The 22208-nt window shown below is 41.6% G+C and overlaps 2 protein-coding genes across 3 annotated transcripts; both read left to right on the top strand.

Moving 5' to 3' along the window:
* Positions 1-85: 85 nt before the first annotated feature.
* On the top strand, positions 86-3709 carry LOC143471312 (uncharacterized). 2 transcript variants are annotated; one of them, XM_076969755.1, is made up of 10 exons: positions 86-480; positions 588-913; positions 973-1180; positions 1247-1369; positions 1429-1631; positions 1687-1843; positions 2707-2813; positions 2876-3047; positions 3125-3216; positions 3282-3709. In XM_076969755.1, the coding sequence occupies exons 1-10, from the start codon at positions 120-122 to the stop codon at positions 3522-3524; spliced, it is 1992 nt and encodes a 663-aa protein (XP_076825870.1). In that variant the 5' UTR covers positions 86-119; the 3' UTR covers positions 3525-3709. The 2 variants fall into 2 exon arrangements, with proteins under 2 accessions (XP_076825870.1, XP_076825869.1); XM_076969754.1 differs by having other exon boundaries at positions 3125-3219.
* Positions 3710-5061: 1352 nt separating this feature from the next.
* On the top strand, positions 5062-13345 carry LOC143470616 (bone morphogenetic protein 1-like). Its single transcript, XM_076968869.1, has 22 exons — positions 5062-5525; positions 7361-7671; positions 7740-7908; positions 7969-8127; positions 8884-9001; positions 9074-9252; positions 9319-9426; positions 9495-9620; positions 9690-9843; positions 9935-9999; positions 10081-10190; positions 10273-10425; positions 10607-10760; positions 10826-10982; positions 11062-11233; positions 11295-11451; positions 11513-11662; positions 11733-11860; positions 11962-12175; positions 12309-12463; positions 12570-12665; positions 12757-13345. The coding sequence occupies exons 1-22, from the start codon at positions 5174-5176 to the stop codon at positions 12901-12903; spliced, it is 3534 nt and encodes a 1177-aa protein (XP_076824984.1). The 5' UTR covers positions 5062-5173; the 3' UTR covers positions 12904-13345.
* The last annotated feature ends 8863 nt before the right edge of the window (positions 13346-22208 follow it).

Genomic DNA, 22208 nt, shown 5'->3' with positions numbered 1-22208 from the left:
ACGTCATATTTGATTATAATGAACGATTATGGTCTGTTAATGACATGGGATTTTGAGCAATTTCCTGTTATTTTGGAACCAAGCAGGTTGTAATTGGGTGCATATAGCTGGAGAAATGTATGGCGCTTCGAGTCCTACCTTATCTGGCTTTAACTTTAACGCTCTCACTCCCAGACTGTCTCGGAGACGGGCCAAGTAATCACACTGGAAATATTTGCAGCAAAAAAAGTCTACCTGTCAACTTTCCCGGTGGGAACATTCCTGAACAAAATACTTTCATGATATTTGGTGCCTCTGGAAACTTTTCAGAAGACGACGCCTTAACAGAGAGAACTTTGTGCCTTTCCGCGGTCAGCACCAGAGATCCACTGCTGGCGGAATGTAATTCGACGAAAACCTCACAGAAATGGTACCAATACCGCCACCTGCTGTTCAACCTACGCTATGGGCACACGATGACTTCAAATGGATTCTATGAAGGTCGGAAACCTTTGTTAAATTTTATATTTGAACAAACTTGGAGGTTTTCTGTTTAAATCCAACGCGGGATTTTTGAAATTACAAAAATATTCCTTTTTCCTCGATAGGTGCTGACGTCATACTGAGCTCTCTACAGAACCAGACCTGGTTGTGTAGTCACACTACAGCTTCAGTTACGTCATTATTGACCAAAAGGAATGCTACGTCATTCTACCTTGGCGGAAGTCGCAATGCTCTTGAACTCTCCAACCTACCGGATATGACGTGGGGAATTGCTTCCGGTGAAGGGAGGATTTCCGGCGAATTAAATTTGCTTTGCGCCTATCGTGACCTCTTCTGTGGACCTCCCCTTCCTGGCATCCGATCTTTTATTGTGACGTCAGAATACGACTTGTCGCTTTACCTGCATCTGTCGTCCTCATTGGTGGATGAGGTCGGTTTGAATCTTACATCACAAAGAGTCTTTTTTCGTGAAATTTCTTCTTTCTTCAGATCATCAGAGAAGTAAGAGCTTGTTACGCTCCAGGAGACAAACTTCTCATTGGCTGTCCTCTAGGCCACGTGCAAATAGGAACCAATGACAGGAGATATAAAGTGGTCACATGTTTTGGGGGCGGGAAATGGTCAGACCCGGTGCCGATGCATTGTGAGAAAGTGACGTGCGGCGAACCGGAAGTGTTCCCTAACGCGGTTTACAGAGGTCAGTTGAGGTCGGCTGCCTTCAAGCAAACCTTGATCTATGGGAGGAATATTTTCATTGTTTCAGGAAACCACTTCACCTACTCTGACACGATTCGTTACAAGTGTGTTGGTGAATACGTAGGTGATGACGTCACACACATTTGCGATCCGCGTGGAAAGTGGTTCGGGGAAGCCCCGCAATGTAACTGTGAGTTAACAATCAATGTCTCTCGCGGTTTCAATGTTATCTAATCTTTTTTTTCTCAGATTACTGCGAGTTCAACTTGACGGCCCCATCCGGGCTCATAAAATCCCCTAATTACCCCAATCCTTACCCCCATGACGTGGACTGCCGGTGGTTGATAAGGGCGCGTGAGGGTTTCAGAGTCGCGCTATGGATTCGCGATTTCTTCATCGAGCCAGGGTCGATCTTTTCAAGTCGATGCCAATTCGAAGTTCTTTTCATCCAGGTAAGTCCCCACAACCCCACCTCGTGTCCTTTCCACTCATTATTTATCCGCACAGGACGTCCACAAGGAGTCGTCCTACGTCGATAAATTCTGTGGTTCCTTGCATCCGGGGCAGTGGACGTCATCAGGAAATTACGTGATTGTAGGATTTCACTCAGACCATTCTTACAGTGGAAAGGGCTTTAAGATCGAGTACACAACATGGAACCCAGGTGGGTAGGTTATTAATCTTCAGCTCCATCCTGCGGCAGAATAATTATGAAATTATGTTAACATTTACTTACTGGTGCGCTGCCCGCAACATCATCGCTTGATATCGGTAACTTCAAATAATTTTCTCACAATTCATGTTATGACGAGATTGTTCTGTTTTAGAGAAATCAACTCTTGATCGTTTTCGCGCAAAAATTTTGCCCTGGGGCAAAGATTTTAAACGAAATGGTTGTTAATTTTAGGAAAAAAATAATTTACAATAATTCAACTTTTACAAAACGTGTGACATTTAACAATGCCGAGTGGATGCGGGAATTTCAATGCCGCGAGAATTCGTTTCAATCTTGAAATGATTAAAAGAATCCGCGAAATTGACGGGAAGGTCGCGCCAAATCACATTCAGGTGCAAATTAAATCGTCCCACCTTACAAATTGCTGAATTTTCTTGATCGCGTTTTATCGCGTAATTATCGGTTGAACAGGCGGCGATGTGAGCTCGTCTGCTCTCATGAAAGCAATTTTCCATCGACCTGTGCAATTATCTTCTTCAAATCGTATTAGATCGTTGTTAACAGCACGAATTGATGGACGCCTTTTATGAACCATGTTGCAAAATCGTATTTATTGTGTAGGCAGCGATTGCTGGGGCTGGACCCCAAGATCTCTCTTCAAAGGAAAAGTCTCTATGACGTCATCGTCGTAGATTGGTTACTTTCAGACATTTGCTAGGTAGAACGTCATAGATGGTAGATTGTTACGTGCACACAGAGCGTTGTAGTCTTTTATCGGATGCTGTCGGTTTAAGTTTTCAGATTAAATGTTGTAGAAAATAAATTGCACAAGCTTGATTATTACGTCATAGAGATGAGCGATTACCCGGTGGAGCCAGCTCGCAATGGGACTTACCCCGATGAGGAAGACAAGAGCAACGTGAACACCTACACCGAATATGGAAGCTATTTCATGGAGGTTTGTTATTATCGCAAATAACTTGTGTTTATGACGTAATAATTGCATTAATGTTTCGTCAGGCTCTTTACATCATTCTCCTATGCGTGGCCATCCTCCTCATATTCGTCATCGTCACCGCTCACGTGATCAATAACATCAAAAGCAAGATCCACCCCTCCGATGAAGAAGATGTCTATGGGCCGGATGAGACGACCCCCAAGGTGGCGCAACAGGGAATGACAACTCTCTTTGGTGAGTCTTATGAGTGACGTCTGCGATGATGATGCGATGCGTAGACCGGATGAGAGTTAAGTCTCATTCCCTTTCAGACCCAGAAATGACCGAAGTGGGGGGAGAGGCCGATCGCGATAATGCGAGCACGGCTTCCAGTGAGCTCTCTGATGACGTCATACCTAAAATCGTGGTGAGTTTCCTGCAAGCGATGTCGATTGTGAAGTCATTAATTGAATGGGTTTCTTACTTCAGATTGATAACGGTGAACATTCTGATGACGTTGCAATTGCGTCATCGAAAACTGACTTCAAGGAAATGTCAGATGGTGCCACAAATGACGTCAATGAACCTGAGGATAGTTCTTATGAGATCGACGAATATCAAAACACCATAAAAGGGGAATCCCCCTTTCAAACTGAAAGACAAATTCAAATTTCAATGTCAGGGAAATCCCCTTCAGAAGCGGTGATTGACCAATCAAGTCTTGAGCAGTGAGGTGGAAACAACTATCACTGCAAATTACGTCATACTTGTCCATTTATGACGACCCAATGTTTTCGTCAAATGCCGTTTCAATTTGTCAGTGTTGCGTAATAAAAAGAACTTTTATTCCGTCACCTCGATCACTGGCGAGTTTTCCGCCTTCCTTGTTATTGCTTAATAAATAAATCGCTGTTCTTCTTGTTGTGTTATATGAAGGTTAATGACGTCACTAAAAGTCGATTTCACGTCAGCAAAGTCAACTCAGAATTTCTTCCATCGCTATTTGCTTCCCAAATTAAAGCTCTTCTTATAATTCAATTACTGGGGGTCTAAAATCCAAACCTGATGTCACAATTCTCTTTGATTGATTACGTGTCGTCACAATAATTGCTTTTCACTGGATTCAGTCATGCGTATCGAGCGGAAACGAGCTGTAAAAGATTCAGTAAAAACACGATAGTTACTTTGTTACGTCATAACTAACAATTGTTGAAATGGCGGCTTTGAGACGGAAATTTGTTTGTTCAGTTTTCAGAAGTGACGTCATAATCCACCTTAAGGACCGAGGTGTTTGTTGAATTGGTCGCTGATGGATCCACAAAGTGAAACACCGCGGTCTACTTTCGATGTTCTGAAAACTTCGTCAAATTTTCGTCGTTTCAAAAACTGAGTGTGGTTGCGATCATGTCATTGGTTGTGAGGTTATGTCGTCACAATACAGAACAGCAACGTGTTATTACAAAAATAAAAGAAAACATGAAACAATAATGATGACGTCGCATGTCAATTTTGCCCGAAATTTTTAGATGAGTTTGAATTTTATAATAAAATAATCAAGAGTTTCCTGAAAAAGAAAAACTAGCTGTCGACGCAATTTGTTGCGAAACTTGATATTTTTATCTTTTTTCGTGATGCTACAATTATGACGCACAGGGAGGCATTGTTGCATCACAAAAAAGCTTTATGGCTTTCTACAATTGCAATTTTGTTGCCAAAGGAAACACCAATTGTGGGTCACATTGTTGCCTCACAATGATAAGGATATGACTTGTTGACATTGAATGACGTAACAATTAGCGTTAATTACTTGATGTAGCATCAAAGAGAAGTGATTGTTGCCTCGCAGAGTTGAAAAAGTGGGGCGGGCACCAACAAGTCTTTTACTTTGAAAACTCTAGAACAAACGGCGAAGCGTCAAAGCTTACACCGGCTGTGATCACGTGACAAGCTGATCAGTTGAACTGAAGGACTTGGAAGTTAATTTGGATCGAACTCAGTTACAAACACACCTGTTATTTTGTCATAATCTAGAAAATTGATCGAAGATCTATTATTAACTATCTATTAATTATTTAATTAATTAATCTATTTTTCATTATTAGGTCAAATGGAGCAAGCTTTGAAAAATTCTTCTGTGAATGTGATCTGCAACGTCACCACTTAGAACCAGTATCAACTTATGGCGTCACAATTAATGCTATGACGTCTCGTACAGTGACCAGTCAAGCATTACAACGATTTGTTTATAAGCTCAGGGCGCGCGTGCACGGAGGAAAAAATGAACTCGTGAAAGACTTCGACCAGTTGTGCGCGAACCTGACAACCAGTAGCACTGTGTCGTGATAAATCGAAATTGTTGTCGCACAAAAGGAGCTTTTTCAATGGACAGACAGTTGCCAGGATACCACTCAAATTGCAGAAGAGGCAAGAATACTGATGACGTCATAACAGATGGTTTGAGTGAAGTTTGTGACGTTTTGCTATCTAGCACGAGAAGAGCCTCCCACTTTAAGCGAAACATGATCGGATGGCGACCTCGACAGATAGCAACAATGCTCGCCTGCGTTTGGTTGATCATTTTCCCGCAGAACCTCCTTGCAAAGGTCGGGGTAAATGCTGGAAAAGCGCGAGATGATTCGTCGATGGAAAATCATTCCGAAACTAGACAAAGACATTACTGGGTCCAAGACTTCGACGAAGAGCTCGACTCGACAAAGGACCCATGCAAAGCGCGTAAGTTCGACTCTAATATCATGTTTGGGGCTTGATAACTGTCAGTAGGATTATCTTTGTGACGTAGCCAACGCTTTCACCTCGAACAAAGAGCATTGTTAACTCGAAATTGTCGAAATAGATCGGGCACGCGAACGCTTTGTCGTCAAACACTGACTTGAACGATATTTTCGATAATCTTCGACATCATTGTACAGCTCTGCTCTTATTGGCTAATCATTTGCGCTAATTAGTGTGACGTAACAATTAGAGCTTCGATGTCACAAACTTCTGTTTGTTTATGAAACAATCAAGATTTATATGATTTTTTAACTCGCACTTATGATGTCATAATCCTCATTGTCTTACTGGATCAGGAATAATTTAAAATGGCCAATATTTGTGTTAGAGCTTCACGTTCTTCTCATTAAAACCTACGAGCATTATTTATTCTATGACGTCACAATAAACTGACTTTGTGACATAATAAAGCATTAATTATTTATAGAATCAATGTTGGAAGATGCTGGTGCACGTTCTCAGCATTTGAGTTTAAATTGTTACTTTTAGATCGGTTTTACTTCTTTGATATTTCTGACCAAAACAATTGCGTTTTATTTTGAAACAATGCCTGCTCTGTTGAGTAATAAAAGCCAAAATCTGCTGAAATAATGATTATTGATTTTCTTGGTCCTGGCTTATGCGGAGATACACAAACCAGTCTCTGCAGTTCACGGGAGAATTTTACTAAAAATTGCGCTAATCCCTCAAGAAATTTGAAGCTGGTCTCCGGCATATTTTTGTTTTCATTCCGGCCGATTGTGTCTAAAGCTCCTTGCCGTTGCTGAGGTAAAAACATAACTTAATCTTCTTCAAGAACACATGTAACATGAAAAGTGTTCAAAATATCGACATAATTAAAGAATATTTGAAATTATTACCTGCAAGTTGTTTGAACAAGACGCGATGTAATTCAACCTGTCACGTGACCACTTTGTAATTATTTCCAGTTCTAGAATGGCCCGCAATGGGATTTTCTCAGATTTGGTTTCATTTGAACATTCCGGCCTTTTAACCACGATTTAATGATATTTGTTTTGGATGAGTCTTGCGTCGAAATTTTCCGACCGGATTTAAATTGCCCCAAACAGCAAATACAATTTTCTTGTAACGACTTTTTCTCGGTTTCCGTCCCATTTTATTTTGCCGACTTTTGCGCTGAAATCTCGGCAACGCGTCTGGGACTCTATAGATCGCCATCGTCATCACAGTCATCGACGCGATTTTAAGCGCTGGGTTTAGTCACAAACTTTTGCCGACGCGTGAGATTATTCTTGTCACTGAGTCACTTCAACAAATATGGAAATTGAGACTTTTCAGATTAAAATAAATCGCGACAGAGCTTATGACATCACAGTACATGTAACCAGAACCCTCGTATAAGACTCAAATTTTGATATTTGGTCTCATTTTTATCTTATTCATTCATTTTACTGCTTTTTGTGAGTTCAAAAAATACTACGTCGATGATTCGCTACGGACATGGACCAATAATTTAATCTCTCCTGTTCGACAATCAGTCAATCTGCCGGCACTAAGGTGGGCGACCAGGGCGATATAGTCCAGACCATTTCGGCTTCCTCGGGTCAAATAAGCTATTAACAGTGCTAATTGTTTCCTAACAGAAGTTAACTACTCTGAAACATAATTTGTTACGGAAAAAAAGCTCATTATGACGTTCCTCAATCGACAAACCGTGATTTGTAAGAAACTCAACACGTTTTCAGCCTGGACCTTGTTGTTGTGGTTACCCCCGATTATTATGACGCAACAATGTTGATATGATGACGATGCAGGAATGTACCTGGGGGACATCGCGCTGGATGAAGAGGATGTTGAGAGGATCTTCGGGGAGACGGCGGATCACTTTCTCGATAGCGTTGGGCATCTTCCCGCCAAAGCGACCTCTCCTCCTGACGTAATTGCACGTCATCGTTTAGAGAAGAAGGGAATGAAGAAAAAGAGACGTCGACGGCGGAAGCACAAAAAGTCCAGAACATCTAAAAACAAATCTGCGCCGATCTTTCTACGTCGCCACTTTGGAGAAAAACGTCACAATTACCAAAATTTTACACATTATGACGTGTTCAATACGTCATCGTTACAAGTAATTAACGGAAGTGATGTCATTTCGCTCAAGTGACATTTTCTATGGAGTAACGATTTTAATTTCAGATTAACCAATCGGACTCGGCCCAGTCAGCTTCCAGCCAATCAGCTTCGAGAATAGATTCTCTACAGCTGGGAATCCCGGACTTACGTCAGATCGCTGCGGAAGTGGAGAGAGAAGCGATGCGAAGACGCGATGATGCAACCTCCGGTCGCGATGAAGAGAACAGAATAGGTGGGTGGCTCCTCTCATTCGAGATGGAAATAATTTAACATAATGACGTCATTTTTGCAGTGAAGTCCCCGAAAAGACGTCATCGGAGGCTTCGATATCGCAGCCGCAAGCAAAGAGCTGAAGAAGTTCACCATCGACTGAGGAGAGCAGCAACAGCGCGTCCCGAGAGGATCTGGCCGCATGGTGTCGTCCCATACTACATCAGCTCAAACTTCACAGGTTCGAAAGCTGGAAGTGGCACGTCATAGATTTGACAAGTTTGGCACCGATTTAAGGATTGCTAATTCGCGACCAAGATTTCACATCGCGACACAGACGCGAAATGTTCCCAAGGAAACCGGAAGTAAAGCTCACAATGGAATTATGCAAACGTAGCTTAAATCATCAGTGATTGGTTGGATTAGGCGAGCGATAGTTATGTCACAAAAAAATAATCGCGCCCCGAAATGTTTCCATAAACTTTATAAATAATTTAACTTGTTCGAAAAACGCGAAAATGAACAAATTGTAAGAGAGATGAGAGATTGATTGATTGATTGATTGATTGATTGATTGATTGATTCCAAAGCACGACGTGCGTTTAAATCTGGTTCAAATTTGATTTAAAGAAAAGTTTTATCTGTTTTAACGAGAAGACAATTCTAGATGCTCCTGATTATTTCAGTCGTTCTAGAATCCTCCCCACCTCCCCACCTTCCTACTGCTCAGCGTTTCTCCAAGTATCGATAAAAGCGCCGAATCGCGATAGGGTCGCTATAAATAAATCCTGGCAGCGAATTTACTTTGTCCTATTTATGGTCGGCGCTTGTTGGGAGACAATCAAATCGATCCTGACGCGATATTTGGAAAAAGACGGAACAAGCGGATGTCGCCGTCATCGATTGGTTTCTCATTGAAACTTCAAACAAAGCCATTGCTTGTGCCATTGCTTTGCATCTGTGATGTAACAATGTTGATTATGATGCAACAATGCAGGTGCGCAGAGAGCGATGTTCAAGCAAGCGATGCGGCATTGGGAGGGACAGACCTGCATCACCTTTGTCGAGAGAACAAACGAGGATTCTTACATCAAGTTCACGTACAGGCCTTGCGGGTGAGCACTCGACCAATCATACAGGTGTATTACAATTGACATCAGCTATGAGCTCATTATGACATCACACAGGTGCTGCTCGTACGTGGGTCGACGCGGTGGAGGGCCCCAGGCGATCTCGATCGGGAAGAATTGTGACAAGTTCGGGATCGTCGTCCACGAGCTGGGTCACGTGATAGGGTTCTGGCACGAGCACACCAGACCCGACCGCGACCAGCACATAGAAATCATATATAAAAATATTATAGAAGGTGAAAGCGACTTTACTTTGTATACGTCACTTACTTTCTCAACTGAAGTATGACGTCATAATTCAGGTCAGGAGTACAACTTCGAGAAAATGGACTCGAGCGAGATTAACTCCCTGGGCGAGAAGTACGATTATTACAGCATAATGCATTACGCAAGGAACACGTTCAGCAAAGGTAAGTTTGACGTCATCAGCTGGTCGCATTCGCTATGACGTAATAATAGTGTAAACGATGTGGCGCAGGGATGTTTCTGGACACGATTCGGCCCATGGTTGATCCAGACACCGGGGTGAGACCCAGCATCGGGCAAAGGACACGCTTGAGTGAAGGTGACGTCAGACAAGCGAAGAAGCTCTACAAGTGCCCGAGTATGATTGGTTGAAATTATTTTGAATTAAGCGCGCAGAATCGTGTTGCGTGAGAGTGTGTTGGTTTAGCTTGCGGTGAAACCTTCCAATCAACCAAGGGCAACATAACCTCCCCCAACCACCCCCGAACCTACCCCTCCTACGCCGACTGCGAGTGGAGGATCAGCGTCACCCCCGGTGAGAAAATCGTCATCAACTTCCACGAACTTGACGTCATGCGAAGGTAACTTGTTTGCGTCGGCGATATATTTCGCAGCGGGAGTTGGATGTAAGGTTTAAGCTTCTATGACGTGACAGTTGAATATCGTCTGCAGCCGAGGATGCTGGTACGACTTCCTCGAAGTCAGGGACGGCCACTGGAGGTACTCACCCCTCATTGGTGAGTTCTTAACTGATATTAATGATGTCATAAGTTAATTAATTACGTAACGCTACTGCAATTTTTTACGTCATAATGCAGGTCGCTACTGTGGGAGTCGGCTGCCCCCCCAGATTGTGTCGACGGACAGCAGGGTTTGGATGAAGTTCCAGAGTACCTCCAATTATCGCGGGAGGGGCTTCCGGATGTCGGTGGGTCTATTGCATCACCTCACAATAGTTTACGTAAGTTTCAGTTATATAGCAATAACGTCACTGTATTGTGACGTAATAGTACGAAGCGGTGTGTGGCGGCGATATTAGAAGAGACTCGGGCCAGATCCAGAGTCCGAATTATCCGGATGAGTACTCGCAGAACAGGGAGTGTCTGTGGAGGCTGCTGGTGGACGAGGGATTCCAGGTCGGGATCTCATTTCAAGCTTTCAAGGTGAACGCGTCATGTGATCGTGATAGATTCATTGTCATGAAATGATCACATGAATCGTTTTTTTGCATTTCCACTTGAATAATTATTTTAAAAGTGTTTGGAGTTTTCAGAAGAGTAAGAACACTCGTAAAAGTTGCGTGCCAGGCCGTAATAAACCATTCTTATGTCGTCATTGCTACAGCTTGAAAGACACGACACCTGTTCCTATGACTACCTGGAGATTCGTGACGGGGATTCTGAAACTTCGCCTCTCATTGGTCAATTTTGTGGCTATGACCTTCCCGATGACCTCAAGTCGACCGGAAACAGCTTACTGCTCAAGTTCATTTCCGATGGTGATTGTTCGGTCATAATGGTCAGACAAGTCGTGGAATGAGTCATAAATCTGTTCTCACCACAGGGTCGGTGAACAAGGAGGGGTTCGCGGTGTCGTTCTTCAAGGAGATCAACGAATGCTCGCAGGCGGGGAACGGGGGCTGCGCCCAGCAGTGCATCAACACTCTGGGTAGCTTCAAGTGCGGGTGCTTCCCCGGATATGAACTCAGTGCTGATGGAAGGTTTGGTTTTCGTGACGTCATAATGTGGGTTGATAGCTACATTAAATCACCAACCTCATTCTACGTTGTTACGTCATAGAACTTGCGAGGCAGCATGCGGCGGCTTTGTGACGACAGAAGTAGGAGAGATTACGTCACCAAACTGGCCGCGCGAGTACCCGACCAACAAGCAGTGCATTTGGCAGATTGTTGCGCCCCCGCACCATCGCATCACTATAGAGTTCGACAAATTTGAACTTGAAGGAAACGCGGTAAGAGGATTCGCATTATGACGTTGACGGCGTTGCCCATGACATCATTATTGTACCGAAGGTTTGCAAATACGACTTTGTCGAAGTGCGGAACGGACTCGACTCGGAGGGGGAGCTTCGCGGAAAATTTTGTGGAACTGAACTACCTCCGCTAATTACGTCATCGAGTAACAAGTTGAGAGTCAAGTTTAATTCTGACGACACAGTCGCAAAACGAGGTACGTAACAACGTGGCATGTTGATGACATCATAAGCGATTGATCTTAATCTTTCTTGAAGGATTTCGAATTCGATTTTCGTCGGATCGCGACGAGTGCGCTGTGGGCCGCGGTGGATGCGCGCAAACGTGCGTCAACTCGGTCGGAAGTTATACCTGCTCCTGCCAGAATGGTTTCACGCTCCACGAGAACGGACACGATTGCAAGGAAGGTAAATTTCTACTTCACTCGCACTTCCAGGCTTTATGTCGTATATTTCCCATGAATTATTACGTCATCAGCCGGATGCGAACACATTCTGACGTCATACGTGGGAGAACTTTCTAGTCCGAATTGGCCGAACAGATATCCAAGCAGGAAAGAGTGCACCTGGCTGATCACGACCACCCGCGGACATCGCGTTAAAGTGGTAAGATATTATGACGTCACAATAGGTTCTGATCTTGAAATGCTGGAAAGAAAGTTATGACGTCCCAGCGAGACTTTTACGTCATCGAAATTCTCGTCAAGGTTTTCAACGAGTTTGAGATGGAAGCCCAGCTTCAATGCACTTATGATCACATTGAAATCTATGATGGGAGAGACGACTCTGCTTCCACCTTGGGGCGCTTTTGCGGAACGATCAGACCGTCTCCAGTTGTCGCTAGTGGGCGCGCTATGTTTGTAAAATTTTTCTCTGATGGCTCCGTTCAAAAGCGAGGTTTCACGGCTTCGCACACAACAGGTGAATGGAATGTATGTGGAGTGAATTTTATTGAAATATTTCTTTTCAAATTTATGTGTCTGGCGATTGTGGAAGCGATGGTGCTGTTTATTTTCTTGGTAAATTGCTTTAATCTATATTTACATTGTTTCAGTTTGCGGGGGGCGCCTAACCGCCAACTCCGCAACAAAAGATGTTTCCTCTCACCCACAATACGGCGACAGCAACTATATCAACGGGAACGATTGTGATTGGGTAATATCAACCAATGGGAACCGAGGAGTCCATCTCTCGTTCGAAGGTTTCGAGGTGGAATGATCTAGTTTTTTTGTATTTGTGCGACCTCTGCTTGAAGTGCACTTGACCGGATGAGAACTCCGCTCATTAAGATAAACCACAATGTGTTTTCCTTCAGATTGAGTTCGAGAGCGATTGTAGTTACGACTTTGTTGAAGTCTATGACGGAGATGCAGACACCGCTGTCACGTTTGGAAGGTTCTGTGGTAACGAAGTGAGTAAACACTTTATCATTGTTACGTAATAATACACGGAATTGATAGATTCAACTTTATCATTAAGTCACGTGATTATTTTGCTTACAGGCCCCTGATCCCATACTTTCGTCGGGGAATTCCCTGCTGCTACGCTTCCATTCTGACGACACAATCAACAAGAAAGGATTTCGGGCGAGATACTCGAGCGCTGTCTTGCACGACTCAGTCAATCGTGTTGAGGTCAACAACGCTTAAAATGACCTTTGTGACCTCACAATGACACTTGTGGTCTGGTTGGGACCTTCCCAACCATCCTACCGGATTTCGGCTTCTATGCTGTGCAACATCAGGGTAACCCCCTTTTTGAAATCGATTTTGTTTGGTTCGTACAAAATAGACATCAGATAAACCCGCCAAATCGCGGTGGAAGTTGAACGATTTTACTGTTAAGAAGTTTTTGCGCTCTTCGTGGTTTGTGTTTTTTTTAACACTTCGCACTTTTTATTTCATCAATTTTCTTCACCCAACTTCAAATGTCTTCTACTGCCGTGTCATAGACATATCATTACTTCAGAGACTGTCCATTCTTATATATACGCAAGTTTGTGGTGAATCTGACGTGTTACGTGTTTCCATGGCAACACAGTTTATTCCGTGAACGTGAATGAATGCGTAAGAATTTCGCCAATGAGGCCAAGGTGGCGTTTTTGACAAAAAAACTTTATTTGAAGCAAGATTTTTTTAAAACAAGTTAAGCCATTTATCAACCATAAGATTTCAATTTTCATATCGGCAATGTTTTCATGAAACTTCTGCGAAGATTAATGCTTTTGATATTATGTAACTTTATGCTGACGCTGAAATTGTGACGTCGTGACATTGTGACGTGAAATAAGAAACATAAAGTCATGTTGACACAAAACTTTGCCAAGACAAAAATAGGAAGCGTTCCGGAATACGACGTAGGCTTCTGCAACTTTTCGGACTATCTTTGGAGTCTGTATGCGAAGTCAAGCCGTGCATGACTTAGTCAGACTAGTGCACTGGGATTTGTGACCTGTGCACCATCTTTGAGTGCCTCGTAACAGGTTTTAAACTCTAATATTGTAAAACAACATGCTAAGTAGCTACTTGCGGACAGGTTCCTTCTTGTCTGCCGCCATGTTTCAGTTCGCTGGAAATCAATTAGCAGGTAATTAGCTTGTAACTTAACATGAACGACTAAATAAAATATTTCAAAGCCACTTCTTTGGTAGCATTTAATGACTACAATGACCAATGAAGTTGTTTATCATTGTGAGTTAATATTTGATTCCAGTATAGTTTATTTTGGGATAAATTGGTCTTCCAAGTGAAAATCGGTCAAAAATAACAGCCTGGCCAAATATAATTTCAAGCAAAAAATATTTAAAAGGCCGCTCAGACTTGTAAAAAAACACGTGACCTTAAAATAGAAACCACATTTGCCCCCACAAGTCTTTAGTCTCAATATTTTCTATGGGATTTCTATGGTCTTTGTTGCCTCCTACTCCTGACTTTGGCCAAATTGACCAAAAGCTGTTTGTCCAATGTCCACATTCGACCCATACAATCTGAATTCTAAATACACCGTTCAAGGGATCAAATGAGACAAGCGATCCAAATTTTGGAAGCAAGCGTAAATTGTTGGCCTTTTGTGCTCTCTTTTAAAACAATGGTTGGCTACGGTTCTGCCCTCTCATTTCAATTTAATTTCAATCCTGCCAACTACAGACCAATATCCTTGCTAAATTGCTCTTTTAAGCTTCTGGAACGTATCATACTATCGCGTATCACACCCATAGTTGAACCACATCTACCACCAGAACAGGCTGGCTTCAGAAAACATCGAAACACCACAGAACAGGTACTCGCCTTGACCTCATACATTGAAGCTGGCTATGAACAAAAAAAGAAAACTGGAGCAGTATTCATTGACCTCTCAGCAGCATATGACACTGTCTGGCACGATGGACTCATGCTCAAACTAGCCAGGATAATCAAATGCAAAAAGACTCTTCGCTTACTGTCAAACATGACAGGAACCAGGCGCTTCTATGCATGTCTCGGAGGGCAAACGAGCAAAATCAGACAACTTAAAAACGGAGTTCCCCAGGGCTCTGTACTGGCCCCAACCCTGTTCAACACATACTTGAGTGACTTGCCAACTACAAGCGCTAAACAATTCGGATATGCTGATGATTGGGCATTAGCAACCCAATCAACAAAACTCAAAAGCTTAGAAAATACGCTATCCAAAGATGTCAGCACACTCCATAGTTTCTTCGATAAATGGTACCTGAAAATGAATACCTCCAAAACCGTTACTTCTGTATTCCACCTGGACAACCAACGCGCAACCCAGACACTGAAAATACGCATTGGAAGCAAGCCGCTACCAGCAGAGCGTAACCCAAAATATCTTGGAGTAACACTAGACAGAACATTGACTTACCGCAAACACACTGAAAATGTAGCGCAGAAATTGAAAACCAGGAACTCGATTCTGAAGAAACTCACTGGAACAACTTGGGGTGCTCACCAAACCACACTTAGAACATCAGCCTTGGCACTCTGCTATAGTGTAGCAGAATACTGTGCGCCAGTATGGGAACGCAGCAAACACACAAACAAAATTGACATTCAACTCAATAATACAATGAGAATTCTCTCAGGCTCCTTAAAATCAACACCCAAGATCTGGCTTCCAACCATGGCAGCTATAGCTCCACCACACCTCCGAAGACAGGAAACCACCAAACGGATTCACAACCAAATTGACGACCTGCCCGACGACATTCCACTCAGTCAAGTCACTCAAAATGCACCCACCACAAAACGATTAAAAAGCCGCAAACCTTTCTATAACTCACACAACAGTAACTTCGATATGCACACAGCCTGGAAAACCTACTGGCAAAAACACAAACCTCTTGGAGCAGATCTGATAACCGACCCCACAAAAGCACTACCCGGCTTCTCAACATCCACACGAAAAATGTGGTCCACGGCAAACAGAATACGATCTAGACAGGCAAGAACAGCCTCAAACTTATATCGATGGGGCTTACTCGACTCCCCAACATGCTCAGCATGTAACGAAGCCCCCCAAGATACCGACCACCTCGTGATAAAATGCCCCAATACAAAGTTGACTGGAGGCTACAGCACCGTCAATGAATGCGGCCAGGACTTCAAAAACTGGATTGACAATATGATGGTGAACGTGTGAAGACCATACGACGATGATTTCAATTTATGTGCTGTCTTCTGAACTTTTAAAACTATTTTTTTAAATTTTCTGTAAATTTTTAGCAAAAAATACTTCAAGTTTGTTGTTCAATGAATGACCAAATTTATTTAATCAATCTGATTGAATGCTAATGCTATTTACATAGAACTATTAATCGATTAGCACATTCAGTCTTTAGCAATTTGTCCGCAAGATGTCACCAAGAAATCACCACAAACAATCTTGTTAGTTGGTTCGAGAAGGCGCGATTTTGAAACAACTCGTTTGTTGACTTTTCTGCAGTTTGTGAAAGTTGGAAGTTGCGCTTGACTGTCATTTCGTTCAAGTTATCAAGTGTCAGTAACTTCGCTAACTCTGTGGTTGAGTTGTCCATGTTGGGGTTTTATGTCGGCTTTAAAACAACTGCTGCCGTATTATCTGCCTAGGCCTATAGTGATGTTATGTCCAATTGCTTGGTTTAACTAAAACATCTTGTGCTGTAAATGTGAAAACATGGAAGTAGTCTGAGTTTTTTTTGTATGGCAGGATCACGTTTAAGAGTAAGCCAAGCTAGCTTAGGCCTAGTGATGATTCTAACTCAGAAGGCCAAGTCTTATGCATTCATTGCATTGGAGGAGAAATGCACAGATTGTTGTGTTTTTAAATTAATTAAAGCGAGTTAAAGAAATTAAAGTTATGTAAATACTTGTTTGAGATTCAAGTCTAACATGGGCTTGTATTAATGCGGCTTGTGCGTGCAAAGATGAAAAATTTAATGTACACGGAAACCTCGTTTTATCTATTTAGTATAAATTGACTATGACTAATCAAACTATCAGTTTTTCTTTGTTAATTCTAATTCGGCGTGCACGTTGATGAATCTCGTGCATGCAAGTGACACACTTTTCACTATGGCGATATAAAACATAGAAATAAAAATGTGTACCAATCAAAACTTGCACAAAGTCCAGCTCAATAACATGGGCTCGAGCGATGAGGAATTACAGCCGAGCTTAATCTGTGTAAAAGTATAAGCACCTCCCCAGCATCTCCTGGTCTAGTGTACACGTACGTCACAATTTGAGTAGCTTGGGTCCAGTATACAAAGGCATCCTGTGGTTGTGCATTCGTATATTAGAGCCACATTTCATTTATATTGCAAGTGGAAAGTGTCGTTACATGGGGTTATTGAAACCCTTCAAAGCAGGGGTTCTTTACCAAGAGTGCGAAATAACCTTTTTAACCTGCAAAACATAGGGGAATTAATTTCTATCCCAAAGTAGTTAACATTTGTCAAAAGCTGCGTTCTATGAAAGCATCGGATGCTAAAACACACCAAAAGTTTTCCACGGGTTCCAAGAATAGAAAAGACCGAGCTCAATTGTAACAACCTAACACAAGTTTCCAAAAGTAGTTAGTGCGTGGGTTTTATCGTGCCTGTATGTTCAGAAGATACTGTATGAGTCCGTCTCAGCATATTGACAAGTTATTTAATTCATTTCAATATCTTTGTATATTTGATGAGCATTAGTGATTGCTTCAGACATAAATGTTGTTTGATTGATTATTTTTAATGAGTCTAAAAATCTCTTATTCACAAATAAATATTACCATATTGATTAACATGTATTTTAGATTTATAATACTTGTAGCCGTGAAGATGATTTGTAACTATGTCTAAAGAGAATTTTAAAGAAGTTACCAAACTTCGTTTGCACTGTGAAATATGTGTCTCTGCAATTCATGGCTTAGTTTCATTTTGAATTCGAGATGAAATTTAAGATGTTGTGTTTATGCCAAATCTGTCATATTTTTCTCTTGACGTCATCGTTATATTTTGTTAGTCTTGGGAAATGCTGGTTTTTACGCTTCATTGCCCAGCAATGTTGTGTACGAGACCAAGCAGTTTGTGAGTTGTCCGTTGAATTATTGATGAGTTCCTGATAAAGGCCACAAGCTTCATTGCTTCCTTAAATAGGAAGTCACAACAACAAATAAAGATTTGACATATTTATATATAGGTAAACAACATCGACCAAAATTGAAATTTATCACCAGATAGATCAGTTCTGTCCAAGCTGATGGTTTATGGGTGAACATATATATCTGGTGTCACTCCATAAGCTTGTCATGTGTGCAAACTTTTATTTGCTTTTCTGTTGAATTGCTGTAGTTAATCTTGTTGTTTGTATAAAAGCTGTTCACTTAAATTACCAACTTACTTTGCAAATGCAACTTTTCTGGACTCCTGCTGGTCCCTAATGTTAAATAAGATCTGACACTGGCCATTAACATCATTACTAATACTTTAGGCTGAAATATGCATGAGATTGCAAGTGTCTTCTATTGTTTCGGGTCATTGAAGGTATTGTTCTTTATGACATCACAGTATGCTTTATAATCACACAATGCATTGAATACATTTGATACAAGGTTGCACTAAAGTTGTGCATTCCTCTAATTTCCTGTGTTGGTGTGTTGTGTGGGTAAACATGGCTGACCTACTTTTGCTCAAAGTAGACTTACAAGCTTTGTTTTGTCACAAAGGACTTGTTTTTCTCCCCAAGGGTAACTCATTATTTTGTTGGTTTCTTGAAATCGACCAAATAAGTTATGTGGTGGTTATAAGGGTCTGCTTCTGCTAAACCTCTGAACTTTGGATTTATGAGGTCACTATATAAAAGTGAATGAGACAAAGATGGCTTTAGGGCTTATCTGAGTGCTTAAAAATTTGTCAAATTCTTTTGATTTTAACTTTTTATCTTTCATAAACGTCCTGACTTCTGCTTTTGCAAACATGGGATACCGACACTTTGACTTTGTTTTCTTCCCCAACCAAAGTCAATATCCTATTGTGGCTCCACTTTGCAACTTATACTTGATGTAAAATTGTAACAAAAACATCCTTTTATTTATGACATTTCCTATAAGTTTGGTATCGGTCCCACATTCTTGCTGGTTTAGTCTATTTGGAGAGAATCAATATTTGAGATGAGTCATCGTCACTTTTCACTCACGCATGACTCATCACACTCATATGATTACTAAAATGAGTTTCTTTAAATTATCATGACAAATTTACATGATTGTCGTGAATGTTGTCTTTAAATATTCTCTTTTTATGTTTGTATAAAATAGAAATCAGCGCGTCATGAGAGAAATTCTCTTGACTCAATTGAGTAAGTTTTGTGCAGTGTAGAATATAGAAAAGTTCAGTGTTTAAGCCCATCACTGTCGTGTTATGTTGATACGTTTCTTATTGTGATATCTCTGAGTGTCAGCTACTCTATGAATATAATGCACTGGTTGTTGTAGTTTTTAGCAACAGAATATATTCCATCGTGAATATCACTGAGCAAATTTAGATAAGAACTTTTCATTGGAGGTCAATATAATTTAGATGTCTATGCAGGTACTAAGCGGCCCATATTTGCGCATACATGCAACAAGAATATAATTTCAATTGAATGGAATTTCAATTTACACCACCTCTGTTGACATACATTGCCCAGTAAAAATGAGTTATCCATTCAGGTTATTGTCTTTTGAAAGGTTTCGTTATAAGCAAGAACTTTGCCTTGAATGATTGAAGGCTATGTGGGGAATGCTGCCAACTTGCTTTCTATAATTAAAGTTAATGACAATGCCCCCGGGTGCTGTGGAAGTTTAACAAATGTGTGGTTATTGTTGGATCATAATTAGCCCTGGTATGTCAGCATCGCGCCAAATAATTTCGGTCTCCTACTTCCTGGCCAACCTGTTGACCTTCCATGAAAATTATGATATTTACAGGAATGTTTTAATAATGTCGGTTTATTTAATGAAATTATTTTAAGACGCCTGATGAAACCACTAGTTACCTGCCTGACCACTCGGTATGACTAGAAAGTTTGCAAGCCCAAGCACCGAGGAGCATGTGGCGGTTGGCGCTTGTAGCCTCTACCTGATTGACATTCAGTTGACTTTCACGGAGGATTTACCAAACAAGCTCGTCCTGCCCTGCTGTAAACAGATGAGCTGATTGCAAACCACATGCTTGCTGTCTCTTACAAAATATGGACTTCTTCAGACTCTTATTCAAATTGCGTTCATTACCGATATCATGCGATCCTGTGTAGATGGTCGTCTCAACTTTTGTGGAATTCAATTCAGCCCAAAGACCGCGCTGTATTTTTGTCAACTATCGCGTTCTTCGTAGCTTATTGGCAGCCGTTGTCGCAAGGGCGTCTCGGCGTCAACTCGCAATTTTGACGGCATCAACCACTTATGATTTGTGATCAGCGCAAGTAGACAATCACGGTCACTGTGAAGACATCGATGGGAAGTAGTTATGACGTAATAATTCAGCAATAGGGGTCATTCATTTGCGCGCTTCACCCAACAAACTTTCTTGTCTTTATATCCAGTAGTTGAAAGCTTAATTTTGTGACGTGGTGAAACATGTGTTTGTGATGTCATAGTAGGAGCGCGTGTGGCGTTGCCTTCTCATTCGTAGCTTGGCATCGTTTGTTTATGAAACCCTAAACCAATTGGAGCTCCAAGATTTCCTATTGCATTTTTTGTACCCTCTATGACGTAATAATACACGCCGGTATTTGTTCTAACGCGATCGCTTTTAGTTTAAGTTTGAAATTTCATGAAAAATTTGTCGTTTATTTCTGTCAGAAGCCGCTTTTCATCGCTTTTCATCGCTCCAAAACAAAGCACTGAGCGATACGTTGTTCAGTTTCCTGTTATGACGTCACTATATGCTGGAGATGAACCTTACATTGTTGACACTGTTCGTAGTATCCATGCCTTGAAGAATGTTATCGCTATGACCTCATAAAGACGTCATAAACTGCCAGTAGTAGTGAGCAAATTGCGCGATATTACACCAGGCTGTAGGTTACCGAGGTCTTACATTGAGACTGTTGCCAGAGAAATGCTCGAAGGAAAAGGCGAACTCTGTTTGTAAACCTGCAACTTTCCTATTATTCGCTCATAATCTTGTGCAACGTGTGAATTGTGATGAAACAATTTGTGGAAACTTCCTGGAATTTGCACAAATGTCTCCTCCACGGTATTCCTTTTTTAGTCACTAGTTGTGTTAAATTTATGTTTTTCTCAGACATATACGTATCTATTTCGTCATACTTAGTCATACTGTTCGATTATGAGGTGATAGGACGGATATTATGCACAGGATAAAAGAATTACACAGTCGGTTTACGTCATAGCATTCTTTTCATGGAGTAGCTTCCGGTTTAAGTTTTGGAAAATTTTGAAGTTATTAAAACGTCGGCCCAGTTGTTTGAGTTTGTCTGCTGGCAAAGACAGATTTGTAGCTGTGGCTGTCTTAGCATTTCTTAGCATTCAGCGTCATACTATTCGTGCTTCCACTTGCACGTATTTGGCGCCAATTCTCTTGCGGTTTGTTTGTGATGTCACAATAGACGATTAAACTAATCGCTTCGTTCTATTTGTTTATTTTAAGAAGCAGATTGGGATTTGTGTGGTTGGAAATATTCGGCGAAATGTTCACTTTGTGGATTCGAGCGAGATGTTTGTGAAAGATATTTTCACAATTTGACAAACTTCGAGAAAGTTTCAGGCGTAGTTGGCAATTTTCCAGCCAGTTCCACTTTTTATTCTAGAAATGGTTGAAACGTGCAAGGGACGATGCGTCATTAATGAAAACACTTCCGGCCGATATTAAAACCACAACCATAGTGAAGTGGAATTGGGTCAATGTACTTCCGCTCTCACGAGTAAAAGTAACCGGTTATGACATCACCGTGACGTCATTTCGATCATGGTTACATCCGGGTTCGGTCATGGTGTCATAGCGTTTAACAAGTGACCAGTATTTGTAGAGAATGAGGTTAACGAGTCAGGCCGGGTTAGTTTCTGTCCAGGCCGCCTTCATAAAGTCCAGCTGGGGCCAGGCGCAGCCATCATTGGAGTTTGACACTTTGTCAGACAAAGTTTTATGTAAACAACCACCTGCATAACCCACTTATGTCGTCATAATACGCTGGTTATTGTGAGGTCACTCGTATGTATGGTTTAGCCTCGCGTGGAGAACTGCTCGGATTTGAGCTGCTTGGAGGAATAAAATTATGAGCGACGGTGATTAGCGGGTAGGGCTCTAATTTAGTTCGTAGCATTCGGCGTTTTTGTATTTTTATCTCCCAAGATTTCTTTGTTTTAAAAGGCGCCTTGCTCTTATATTGCATTGTTGCATCACATTGATATTTCTGCCCCCATTGTGACGTTAATTTGATAGTAGGTCAATTATTTGCTCACAAAAGAAGCTGCAGCGCCTCAG

Source organism: Clavelina lepadiformis, chromosome 9 (assembly GCF_947623445.1).
Source record: "Clavelina lepadiformis chromosome 9, kaClaLepa1.1, whole genome shotgun sequence".
Taxonomy (NCBI): domain Eukaryota; kingdom Metazoa; phylum Chordata; class Ascidiacea; order Aplousobranchia; family Clavelinidae; genus Clavelina; species Clavelina lepadiformis.
The sequence above is the reverse complement of the archived record's forward strand: the minus strand, read 5'-3'. Positions and strand labels throughout refer to the sequence as shown.

What these genes read in the sequence shown, in the direction of transcription:
- LOC143471312 (XM_076969754.1), top strand. Translation starts at nt 120, where the DNA reads ATGGCGCTTCGAGTCCTACCTTATCTGGCTTTAACTTTAACGCTCTCA. An exon ending in TTCAAATGGATTCTATGAAG is followed by an intron (nt 481 to 587) that starts GTCGGAAACCTT and finishes TTTCCTCGATAG; the next exon opens with GTGCTGACGTCATACTGAGC. An exon ending in CCCTAACGCGGTTTACAGAG is followed by an intron (nt 1,181 to 1,246) that starts GTCAGTTGAGGT and finishes TCATTGTTTCAG; the next exon opens with GAAACCACTTCACCTACTCT.
- LOC143470616 (XM_076968869.1), top strand. Translation starts at nt 5,174, where the DNA reads ATGGACAGACAGTTGCCAGGATACCACTCAAATTGCAGAAGAGGCAAG. An exon ending in GAACTCAGTGCTGATGGAAG is followed by an intron (nt 10,983 to 11,061) that starts GTTTGGTTTTCG and finishes GTTACGTCATAG; the next exon opens with AACTTGCGAGGCAGCATGCG. An exon ending in CACGGCTTCGCACACAACAG is followed by an intron (nt 12,176 to 12,308) that starts GTGAATGGAATG and finishes ACATTGTTTCAG; the next exon opens with TTTGCGGGGGGCGCCTAACC.